This window comes from Hypomesus transpacificus, chromosome 18, assembly GCF_021917145.1.
Source record: "Hypomesus transpacificus isolate Combined female chromosome 18, fHypTra1, whole genome shotgun sequence".
Lineage (NCBI taxonomy): Eukaryota > Metazoa > Chordata > Actinopteri > Osmeriformes > Osmeridae > Hypomesus > Hypomesus transpacificus.
The window spans coordinates 14439102-14452351 of NC_061077.1; the positions used below are offsets into that span (position 1 = coordinate 14439102).

The 13250-nt window shown below is 42.7% G+C and overlaps 1 protein-coding gene across 3 annotated transcripts in view; it reads right to left on the minus strand.

Annotated features, from left to right (window-relative positions):
• cpne5a (copine Va) overlaps nt 1–13250 on the minus strand; it is an 82925-nt gene that overhangs the window by 47442 nt on the left and 22233 nt on the right. For all 3 annotated transcript variants that reach the window (XM_047040228.1, XM_047040229.1, XM_047040227.1), the window contains exons 2-4: nt 5470–5510; nt 4111–4157; nt 624–727 (exon numbers count right to left, since the gene is read on the minus strand). In XM_047040228.1, the coding sequence (XP_046896184.1) occupies nt 624–727; nt 4111–4157; nt 5470–5510 (192 nt within the window). The remainder of the gene's footprint in view (nt 1–623; nt 728–4110; nt 4158–5469; nt 5511–13250) is intronic.

Sequence of the window (13250 nt, forward strand, 5' to 3'; positions counted from 1 at the left end):
CCGTTCATTTGCAAAAAGATCCTCGGATACTTTACTAAATGTTTATCAAGATGAAGTCTGCACCTGTTTCAGCAACGGTTTAAAGGAAGAAAAAAAGAGGCTAAGGAGCTTCTCTGATTTTTTTCTTTTGTTAAGGTCTGTTTGACAATGAGGGGAGTTCAGAAAATGATCCTGCCTCAGCTGTCAAAGCGTCGTAGTAAAATCCCACTTCGCCCTGTCGGCTGATATGGCCTTTTAAAGAGAAGACAGGGGCTATTCAGCAACAGTATGCCAGAGGACTGTGTGATTCTTAGGGGACCGGCCTTCAGATATTCGCTTTGCTCGATGAGCTCCAAAATGGAAGATAAAATCCAGCGTATGAAATATTTATAAAATCTCACCCCACCATGCACCATACCAATCTGACTCACCACCACACGCAATCAAAACGGTGAGGCGATTAACAATTACACAGAAGAGAGCTGAGGTGTTGGCAAAGGACGAAAAGAGGGCGAAGTTGGATAGAAGGAAAAGAGTGATAGCTTGAGAATCGGGAATGGAAGGGAAGAAAGGTTTGGTACACACACACGCATACACACACACAGCCTTGTCCTTGGAGGACTGGATCAAACTGAATAACTCACACGTCAATGCGCAGGTTCTGCTTCTCCTCAAAAAAGTAGTCCAGTATGTACTTCCTGACAAAGTCTGGGTTTAGTGTGTTGTCAATCACCTCGGTTCTCCCAAACTAAATCAGAACAGAGAGGAGGAAAGAGCAAAAGAAGCGATGACAAACAGAACAGAAGATAGAGTTAAGGAAAATAACTTGAGAGCACACTCATACATTGTCGCTCATACTATAACATGCAGGTACTTATATTATTTTACACAACCATTAATTCCAACCAAGTAATTTGATTGGACAAGAGGGATTCCATGATTACTGATATTTGGAGATAACATTCACTGGGACTTTTAACTGTACATGTCTCACTCCACTTACATTAATGACTGTTCTCTATCTAAACATTGAACAAACATACACTATTTACAGTATTATCTTTAATATAAATCTTCTCTCCCTATGTCTTCCTCTCTCCCTCCCTTTCTCTCTGGCTAACTAATCATTCCCCCCTTCCATCTTTCCTTCTCCCTCCCTGTCTCTTTGTGGACACACATAAGCTGATAAACAGATTTGTTCAGGCAGGAATCGATAATCACATCTAAATATAATGGATGATGGGCTCCTAGTCTTCTCTACATCTATCTCTCCTCCACTCTATTCTGTACTTGTCCTGTCTGTCGGCGGAGGGCTTGCGATGCTAGCAGCATCGAGGCTCTTGTTGCCACTCAGTTAATGAATACTTCATTTTCTCCATCTTGCCTTCTCCCCACTTCCTCTCGTACAGTAGTGGAGAGGGAGTGGGGGTGGGGGATGCACGAGAGCTCTGGATTTGTTCTTGTTACATAACAGAAACACTTGTCAGTCCATCCAGGGGTCCCCAGATGCCTCTGCAGGGGAGACTGCAGGGGACTTGGAGGACATTGCAAACACTGGGAAAGGGTCCCCAGTGTTGGTAGAGTGCAAAGCCTCGTGATAAGCTGAAAATCATACAAACTCAGCAAGGGGGGAGGGGTGCAGAGAGAGGGCGTGAGAGACCGAAAGAAAGAGAGAGAGGAGAGAAACACTGCAGTTTGTTCCTCTGCGCTAATTGTGTTCAAAATGAATAATTCATAGCAACATGGGGATGCCATGAATAAATGATGATGGGTAGAAAGTGTTACCATAAAATGACAGAGTGAATTCATTATTGCAGACTTAGGTCTTAATGACAAGATGAAACACAAGGACTACAGTGCCGTTCTGATGGAGGGAAAGTTTGAGCATTCCTCCAATTTACTGAGACAGGACAAGTAGGACTTGCCTGAGACTGGGGAACTATATGTCCCAGAATTCCCTTGACCACACTGTTGAAATTCCAGATTGGATTGGGAAGTTGGACGGTACTGTGTAGACATGGATGTAGATGGATGTGCACTACAATTAAACATGAAAGGGGATCCTCTGTGACCATCCAAGTATCACTCTCTTTAAACATTGCATATCCTTCTGCTTTCCATCTGTGCCCTTCCCTATTTCTCGCTATTGCATCCCTTTTTCCCTCTACACCACTTTCTCTATTAATCCCCCCACTCCTCCTCCATTTTTCTTGTTCTGTCAGACACAGAGCTCCTTAGCTCATAGATTGAGAGGCAGCTATATCTTGCAAAGACGAGGAGGAATACATATTTCAAGGATGAAAGATGCTGGCTGGTGGCCAACAGTGCGTTGACTTTAGTCTGGGGCTTGTTACATAGAGAAGAAAAGAATGGGTATTAAGATTAGCCTCCATTGGCTGAAGAAGTAAGCTGTGTGTGTGTTTTCTAAGGGGAGTAAGCCAGGGTGAACAGGTTGCCTAGACTACTGTAGCCTCCAAGCCCCAGACCACACCTGCTAAGGGGAATCTCAAAGCCCTGCAAGTGCATAACCTCCATCCCTCTGACATTAAAGATGGTGTAGGCAATGTTGTTGAGAAGCAATTTTTTTCATATTTGCCGAAATAACTTCACATCTTGATAGTGAACAATACATCTAAAGGCTTGACGATAATATGAAATCAATCCTACATCTGTAGGCATCGCAGAACTGTAATAAACACGACAAATCATTACTAAGACCGTTCCGAGACTAATAATTGGATATTTAAATCGTTTGGAATAGAAGCTCAAAAATCCAGCTTTGCAAAACTTGCCTACACCAGCTTTAAATAGAATAAATTGCAGTTGGAGTGTTCAAACTTGAAATAATGGTTAGGCTCCATGTAATTAGTGTCTGAAAAGGTCAGCCTGGTCTGACATTACAACCCATTCTCAGAAGAATACTAAAACTATACACACTTTTGGTAATTAACTATAGAAGGGGTAGAATAGTTGATGGGAGAAATGTGATTACATATTCAACTTGAAGGATTACACATGAAATGTAACCTTATTACAAAATTAGATTATATTACTTAGACTACTTAAAAACTGCAGAGGAGCAAGGCCAAGAATTCTAATGTAGGCCCTGTCTGTACTTGTACTTATTGCAAATGGCAAATACTTGAAACGTAGAAAGAAAACTTCTACTGGCTACGGTCTTAGCCATGTACTTGACAAAAACAAACAACAAAAATAACAAAAAGTCACTGACTTTTAAGCAATAAATGTATGCAATGAAACACATAATTTAGGATTCTTCCTACTTGGAATGGACTGTGGCTGTAGGAACTTGACAGAGGAAAGTCAGAGATGCTGGGATAGAGAGGGTCGTGTGGGGAGTCAAACCAACAGAGGAGGAATTGGGTTACAGACGGCTGCTGGCGGTTAGAAAAGGTGCCCTGACTGTATCTACTCAGGGGGTGGTGGGGGGGTGGTGGGGGGTGGTACAAAAACACATTACACGAGGGACAGGGCAACAAGGCACTTAGCTATATCAATCCCACACAGCTTCACTACTTTAAGAGATTTACTGACTGAACCCCAAGGTGGTTTGCTATAAGCCAGTGCCAGGATGATAAAGTCAGAGTAGGCCCCCACACTGCTATAGTAGAGGTTCCACTACAGGTTCCATTAAATGTATCACTTGAGATTGCCCATTTGTACCATAGGGAGTCAGTTAATCTGATTCTCCTGTGTCAATAACACAAAAACCTTGTTTGGGTGCTCCCTACATGAAAATAAAACCATAAGGTATCAGGGTCAATAAACAAATGCTGTTCAGAAGACCAGTGATGAGACTGTGTAATCAGTACAGTATAGGGATGCGGAATAGTGTAGAGTAGTCCTACATATTGCATTCAGAAGGTACCGGTAGCTAACGTAGAAAATGTCCCAAGCAAGAACAACACAGAGCAAGCAAGAGTCTTCAGACTGACAATCCCAGCGGTCACCAACGTTGTTGATTTTCTTGATAGGTACACCGTACATGTCACATGCCATAGTGTTTATGTGCTGACAGACAGGGCCGGAGAGTGATGCTGACTCAGACTAGGTGGGGAAGAGAGGAAGGTTGAGGATGCCTGCAGTGTGAATGTGATGTTCAGTGCTTACCTCGCGCCACTGCTTGGTCTCCACTCCCTGGGTATACAGGACAACCACTGGAGGAAAAAAGGAGAGAGGACAGGGAGAGCGAAAGAGACAGAGAGAGAGAAAGAGAAAGAGAGAAATAGTATCATTGTGTAATCATTTCCTACATGTCTCAGCAAGCACAAAGACACCTAATCAACTCAGCAAAACACTTTTTTCCCCCTCAAATCGAATGTACACCCCACCAGGGTGGCATTACGCATTGTCATTGTTCACTGTCTGCTCTTGCATTTGACTTGACGCAGGTGAGGAGAGACTCACAAACCCTGTAAGGCACAGAAAATGCACCTGGTATGGCTCAACCCAAACACAATATCCAAACAGCAGGACGTTCCACATCTTTATTGGGTTTTCTGGGCCTTGAATGGCACCGACAGCGGGTATGAGGGATGCCACCTCTCACAAGTACCCAGGTTCAATCATCTCATCAGCAGGGGGAAGAGATGGGCGACATCCGCTACAGTCGTTCAAACACATACAAAAGCCTAAACTCAGGCCCTTTAGGCTTCTTTGGGGCCCCCGCCCCCGCCCACCCCACTCCCTCTCGGCGGTTATAATAGAAAAGCTGCCATGACGAGACCCCCAAGGGACCCCTGGTCGCCAGTGCTGTGGCTCAGCGGAAAAAGCCATTTGTATTCAAAAGCTGCCGTTTAAATGCGGCATGCATTAAGGCTCCCCTCGTTCTGTCTCTGAAAGGAAATGCTGTCACATTGCTGTGCAAATGATATGCGGTTATTGACGGAACGCCTTTGAAATTGCAGAGTAAACTGAATCACGGCAAAGCTCAGCAGAAGGGGAGTAAAAAGAAGAGAAAAAGAGGAGAAAGAGAAGGCGGCAAAGTCACGTAAGGGTTGTCTTCGAGGGAAGACATGACGGAGGGGAAGAAGAATCATTCGTCTCACATGTGGCACACACACACACATGCAGGGAGCAGAGGTGTGTAATCTTCAACATTTTTTAAAGCACGTTAGCAGACCAGACCTGAGTCCCATATGCTCTGTATAGAGTAAAGAACTTCCTCCCACACCACCATCAAGATCATTACCATCTTCACCAGGAAGAGATGCAGTGACCTTTGATCTCTTGAATCCAGCAGTTGGCACAGGAAGAGCACTTATTTAAAACTGACCAGACCTCTGCAGCCTTCCTGTGTTCGTCTGCTGCTTTCCCTGAAAGCTGATATGTAGTTCTTGACCTGTCTTCCCACAGACCACGGAAGGCCAGAGATCTGGGACAACATTTCTGCAGACCCAGCAATTGTATGTGCATATGTATGCTACTATTACATTTGTAAAACTACGTGTGTAGGTGTACAGTACTTACATGGATCTGATTTGGAGAACGTGTCTCGGTCCAACAGATCTCTGAAAGAAAGGAAAATAAATGTCCTCAGTATCAACACAGAGTTCCATTTAATTCCACAGCGTAAAACCATCTCTTCAGATGCATTCATTGCAGTCTTGTTTTTCTCCTCTCGTACCATTAGAAGTCACATATCAAAAAGTATCTATTCATACACTGTATTATTATTATTGCAAGGTGATTTACTATCAAGGGCATGGATCACATGCAGCATATTCAAAATATCCTTGAGCTTTTTGTTGCCATATTAACAATACCATGGTGTCCATCACTGGCACCCTCACAGCAGGACACACAGGGACATTAAAGCAATGCTGCCAGTGGCAAAAGTTTGGGAATCGCTTTGGGGCAAGCAGACAAAAGGAAGAAAGAGCTGTGTGAACTTGGATCACAGGTGGGTTGGGGGTCTGGGGTGGATTGCCTGTCCAAGTGCAGCCTCAGCAGTGTGGTACAGGGTTGGCAGTCAGCACTGCAGAGGGAGGAGGTGGTGGAGGGGGGTTCACTCTGGATCTACCTTTGAGGGTAGGGGATCCAGGAGTAAGGAAGGGGAGTAGGGGATGCCTGCAGATCACAGCACAGTCACAGGGGACGGTCTCTCTGACCACCCATAGTTGGGTCATTACTATCCAACAACCATGCCGTGGGGCTGCTCCACTGTTACGGCAACATATTCCAAACACCCACCTGATGGCTTACAAGGAACTGTGTACTGCAGATAATACATGTCAGTAACAAATGCAAAGAATCCTCATTATCATAGATTACAGCCTTCTAGTCTATAGTCTCTGCAATGCTTGTCATCTACAGAATACATAATAAGGTTGATACAACACTTGCATTAGCAACATAAGCATTGTACACACGGAACCAACAGAAGACAATAGGGGCAATTAATAAAACAAATCAATAGTTGACTTTCACCTGTTACTGCCATTAGCCTCAACCAATTAGCTTGTCTGTCACCTTTTCCAATAGAACGCACGAACAGAGCAGGAAGCTTCCACTGTGCTCTCTCTGATAAGGTGTTCACTGGAGTGCTAAACTGAGAAATTGTGGACCAACAGATATGATGTAACTGTTTATCTGACTCACTTAGATAGTCAGAACAAGTATCAAACAAAAAGGCATAATGCATATCTGGTCTTTTGGTAGGTTATCGATAGGTTCTGCTTTATGGACTTCAACCTGTCAATACATGAATCTGCTGCCCATTAAATGGCGGTGCTCCATTGTTGATAAGGGAATACAAGAAAGTGACAAGCTTATTCAAAGTTAGGAAATGTGAGTTGACCTCGACCGCTGTATTCCACGTTGATGAGCAACAAGCAGAGCTATATGACAGGGAAAGAGAGGGAGGGATGGAGGAAGAGAGAGAGCAGGAGACAGGAAGCAAGAGGGAGAAAGTGTCACATCGGTTCCCATTCCTCTTCAACTAATTGACCTTTGATCAGTCAGAAACATGGTTTGTTGAAACACCGAGCTCAGAACGCTGTGATCATTGGAACATGTAATATTCAAATTTATCAGTGGCAGTTAGTTTGACATGTATCTCACAGGGGCTCCCACCAGTTAGGGTTTGGGGAAAGACTATCTAATTCGCCTAGGAAATATTGAGAATTGATAAAGCCTGTTCTTTGTCTAATCATCCCTAACCCAGTCATATTTATTTATTGATCACTGCAGGAATTTCAATTGGGAGTTTTCAGATCTGCATGGATTAGGACTAATTAATAGGTGATGCACTAGTAAGAGTAGAAGCTCAACCCTTTGAAATTAGCTTCTTAGTTATTTGTGCCCTGAACACGGCCTATCATTCATACCCACAAAAGAAACATTACAGAAACCTACAGAAGTGCACATACGTGTATTTATGTATCACAGTTCCTAGGAGTGAAACGAGTAGGGTTGGGTATCGTTTGGGTTTTTATGGTACCGGTGCCAAATTGATACTTGATAAATGGTCCAGGGGTCTCATTAATAAACGTTGCGTATGACAAAACTCTGACCCATGCGTAGGCCTACGCACATTTTGGAGACAGTGGGAATTGGCGACGCAGATGACCGTACTGTAGTCAGACTGCAGTAAGTAAATGTGGGAAGAACCATTACTCGTAATATTTATATTTGTTTTCCTCACACACATTTTTTCACTCCATTTTATCATTATCATGAAGATTAAATCCAGCAGAATTATTTGCGCTTGTATTGAGTGATAATTGTTCCATAAACACCTTGTACAATACAACTCAAATTTTAAATCAAACTTCACCGCTGTCTCACCATCAGATTGTCCACTACGGGAGTGCAGGAAGGGGGTGATGCCCTGACTGCATCTAATACAGGATAACATCACATATCCTACCTTTAGATAACTGCAGAACACATTATATAACTAAATGTATACCATGGTCTGGGTGAATACACGATTCTGATTGGCTGCAGGGGTGTCCATTATGTAAGGGATAATGTATAGAACGCCAGTCATTATCAGAAAAATACGCCCGACAGGGCATACAGCACCCCGACTCAAAGCAGAGCTTTGCTCAAGGGGCCCGTGGTCATTATCGGGAAAATAAGCCCTGTACTGTCTTGTACTTAATCCTATAAAGCAGTGGTCCTCAATCCTGTCCTCAGGGACCCCCTTTCCTGCATGTTTTAGATGTTTCCCTGCTCCAACACACCTGATTCAAATAAAAGGGTCGTGATCTAGCTCTGTAGAAGCCTGGTAACGAACATGCATTTGAATCAGGTGTGTTGGAGCAGGGAAACATCTAAAACAAGCAGGACAGGGGGTCCCTGAAGACAGGGTTGAGAACCACTGCTATAAAGTATTACCCGATAAATACAACGTCCACGAGTTCTTGAGTCTTTTTATTCAACTGTCATCAACCGCCAGGTACATTTCACTGGTTTCCGGTTTACAGATCATTTCAAAATAGGAGTCCTGATTATATCAGTACTAAACATTACATCTCCCTTAAAAAAAAAATCTAATTCAATAGGACGTTTGCAGATCACAAAAATGTCCCCTCGCATTTTATTATAATAAAATATTATTATCATATCATTGCAATTTTATAGAACAAATTACTTGAATCCATTACAATAAAGGATTTACCTCGACATTGAAAGGGTGAACTTTAGGTAAACATTACCTGAGACACAAAGTAGTATTCCTTTTTTTTTCATAACTCACTATATATATATATATATATACACTATATATATATATATTGCAGCAATATATAATTCACACATTCGTACAATTCTTAACTTACATAATAGCAACATAACTCACATAACAGCAGTATGTATTCATAACAACAATATAACAGCAATATATGTAATACATATAGAGAGCTGAGGGGGAGTTAGGGGGGGAGAGGTGCTTCAGCTGTGGAGAAGTTCATCTACAATCTTAGCAGCCAAAACACTATGCACGCAGGCTAGGGTATGGACAAACGTGTGGATAAGATGCTGTATTGTATTTCACAGGGCAGGGGAATTATCCTCATTGAGGCTATAAAACGTGGATGTTGGGGCTTGAGTTTTTGACTTTTGAACCTGCCGTGGATGTATGCTGCATCTGCGTTGCTGAATAAACCTGCATGCCACCTTGACTTTTGAAAGATATTCTGTCTCATTCTATTTTTGAGAATCCTTCTGGGGAGAGCTGTCTCTTTCCCACAACACTAGCAATCATGTGTGGTGGTGATGCTTCCTGTATACGTCCGTTTCGGAGCACCAGAGGGCAAATATTTCAATCGACAGAGGCATTTAAAGGCAGGGATGGGGCAGGGCAATGGATGGGGCAGGGCAATGTTGTTGAGAAGCACTTTTTGTCATATGTGCCGAAATAAACTTAACATCTTGATAGCAACCAATACATATAAAGGTTTGACGGTAATATTAAATTATTCCGACATCAGTGGGCGTCGCAAGACTGTAATAAACACAACCGATCATTAAGCCTTACCCTGACTAATGGTTGGACGGGCTATCTTTCTGTCTACGTACCTACCTGCGCGCACTCTGCCCCTGCACTCAAAGTGCGTTACTATGGTTTTGTGGGAGTGGCTTGGAAAGGAGAGGGTGGGATATTATGGTTTGAATTGTTTTGAATTCAAGCTAAAACAGCTAGCTTCGCACAAGTTGCCTACACAACCTTTAAATGGCACCGAAATGAGGCACCGAAATCTGCGTTCTGATTCGGTCAGTACATATTGGCACCGGTATTCGGTACCAACACTAGAAACAGGGGGACTTCATACCCTGGTACCCTCTTTTTGGGGTAAAGGCCAAAAGCCTATTTTATATACATTTGCATTTAGCAGACATTCTCATCCAGGGCGACTTAAGTAAGTATAGAGACATACCCCCGAGGCAAGTAATGTGAAGTGCCTTGCCCAGAGACACAACGTCATTTGGCACAGCCAGAATTGAACCAGCAACCTTCTGATTGGTAGCCCGTTTCCGTAACCGCTTAGCCATCTGCCATCTGAATCCCATTCTTCTTCTCCAAGTGGATCTTCTCGACATGTAAACAGCCATCTCTCCTCCCCAGGAGTAATCAAGGGGGAAGTGTGTGTGTGGTGGGGGTAATGGAATGATGCCGCGGTGCGTGGGTTAACACTCAGGCCTGCAGTGCTTTATCATCCAGGTGAACAGCTCCTTTCCCAACTCTGCAGAAGTTGTCAGACTCATAATTGGCACCTTCAGGAGAGAGCATCTATTCTGGGTTCTGAGATAGGCGGAGGGGTGTAAGGAAAACCTGGCAACCTGGGTATGTTCTTACTTCTCGTTTGTTCTTAGAGTACACAACAAATGTGATCTGAAAAGTCTGGGATTCTCTCAGAAAGAGGGGAGGACAGGAGGAGGTTGCCTCAATACAGTGCATTAGACACTGGGAAAGGGCTTGAGGGCTGGGTTGAAGGAGGCTAGAGTAAAGAATACACTTTCTCCATTCACCTGCGACCCCTCTCTCCTCTCCACTCAGACGCGGCAAGGTCGGCGGGGCTGGGGTAGGCAGGAAGTGCAACGCATGGATAATACGGCCAAGGGAAGCATTATGGGAGCAGGGGAGCAAAAGGTCAACGTTAAGATAGAGATTTCTTGCCGTGAGGATTTCTTGCCATGTGTGATTTCATTTGTGTTTTCACGTCATTCATTTTATAGAAAACTACACCACAGTTTGCCTTGGGCCTATTCTTCAGGTCGTTTGTTATTTTGAAAGCACTGAATTTTCCGCTTTGGCATCAATACCTCTTCTTTCCATCTTTCAAAGAGCTATCCAAATTGTATGGAGCCTACATTAGTTTATGTAATCTTCATAATCCCCTATCCCCCAATCAATCACACATATAAGCAATCTGGTTTTCCTTATTAGCGACAGCTCCCTGATGACTTTCTGTGTGATTGTGGCACAGGGTGTTGCTTTTTCTTTCAGTCCCATCTGTTCAATTATTCAATTCTGTTCATTTTGGAATATTTCTAAGTACAGACTACCTGCAGCATTCCTCCCTGAGTAGCGTTCAGAGACGCTGACACAACCAGCACTCACAGATCTCTCTCTGACTCACCAAGGCAGTCTTCACTACAGGGCTGTGTATGACTACTTTAATTTAGATTAGGAAGGAAATGACTACTATTTGCCCAATGTAACCAAACATTTGAGGCCTTGACGCTACGAGTTGGGGGATGTGCATAATGATACTCTAGCTGTACCAACCTCGACAGAACACTTTCCACTTTGCCAAGTGAGAATTCTTGACAATTACACCCCATCACTCTCGCTCCACTGTCTGGAAACAAGCAAACTATCAAAATGTCACATTTGTAATTAGATATAAACAGAAGTACACATACTGTGCAGAGTACACACACACAAGCAGAAACACTGACACACAAGTATAACACCCATAAGAGCGAGAACTTCAGAAAAAAACCTTCAGAGAAGATTGGAAGGGAGTATGAAAAGGAGAGAGATGAGAGGTGCCAGGGATTCAGCAAACTAGCTGGTTAACATAACTACACAGCACTTTCACTTCAACAAGTAGGGCTACTCTGCAAAAAATCTAGAAACCAAACCCAACTTAAAATGTTAAAGCCTAGTATAGTTTTTAAATGTAATAGTTAAACATAGTAGTATAATATAGTTTAATAATATTTTTCAAAATTCTGTAGAATATTACAGTTCTGTGTATGTACATTTTATAACACAAAAGTTAGACACAATCATGTCAACATGCTTGACAGTAACATATTTTGACAACCCCTTCAGCTCAGCATGTCAATAAGTGAAAGGATCTTTGTATAGTGAAATGTTTACTCATCAAATTATAAGGTCAAATATAAAAAAAGCCTGACTGATTGTTTTCACTATTTTGGACGTTTGCCAAACATTTCCTGTGCAACACACCCCATCCAACAAATCAAATACAATTAAACACACACACAATTAAAACTCCAACACAGTCACAGGATCAAGGAAGGATGTCATTAGCATCCCTAAAAGGTTAAAGTGCATCTTTAGATCTCTGTTGGCCCCACACAGTGCCAGTGTCAAACAATCCCAACTGAAACTTTATTAATAACACTGTCGGCTCCACAGGCCAGAATGCCTCTGATCCACACTAATTTTCACTGTGTCTGGGGTTCATGCATAATAATTATCCGCTTCAACGACCTGTGAGACTCTCTGTTTCGCTTTCTTAACATCTCTAAAATTGGAGGGTCTGCTCCCTGTCTCCTGGCGCTGTGTCTGTCAGCCACCTGGCAGAGACATTGGGCTGAATGGAGCTGGATATTTTCATCAGTCAAAACAACATGTAGATAACAAGGAATGGTGGAATTGATGGATGGGTAAAGTGATGAAATAAAAACTATTTTGAAAAAAACTGAAAGTGTAATTTAGTGGCCTGGCATGATATTTTCCTGTATGGACAAATTTGACGTTTTGTAAGTATGCAAACTCTAGCATTATGGAGTTGGGTGTGTTGAAATAATTATTATTATTCTGCCTTCAGGGTACTATCCTCTCCCAGGACCTCAAGTAGGAACTGAACATCAGCTCCCTCGCCAAGAAAGCACAAAAGAGGATGTACTTCCTGCGGCAGCTGAATAAATTAAACCTACTAAGGACAATGCTGGTGCACAAACTAGCTAATTTTACCGTGTGAAGATTTATGTTGACCAAAGTGTACAGATATTGGTACAAATAGCTTAACTTTCATCAAACTGTCACCTCAGGCTATATTTGGAGAACATGCTAACTCATTATACATGTAGGTTAAATGCCCTACAGACCGTGATTAAGTGATTAAGTGATTGAGTTCATGCATTAAAAACAATGAAAAACAGGTAGTGCATGTGTCTCTCAGAAACGCTAAAAAGCTAGGTGCCTGTCAAAAAGCAATTGACAGGCACTGTAGCTCCAGAAATATGATGAAGTAAGTCAACCGACACATCTCCTACATTTATATGAGTCAGATGGCTGAGCGGTTAGGGAATCGGGCTAGTAATCAGAAGGTCACTGGTTTGATTCCCGGCCGTGCCAAAATGACGTTGTGTCCTTGGGCAAGGCACTTCACCCTACTTGCCTCAGGGCGAATGTCCCTGTACTTACTGAAAGTCGCTCTGGATAAGAGTGTCTGCTAAATGATTAAGTTTTATACAATACAGGATTCTAACCATTTTAAATATCTTGTTAAATGACACTTAACAAACTATGGAATATGGCTTAA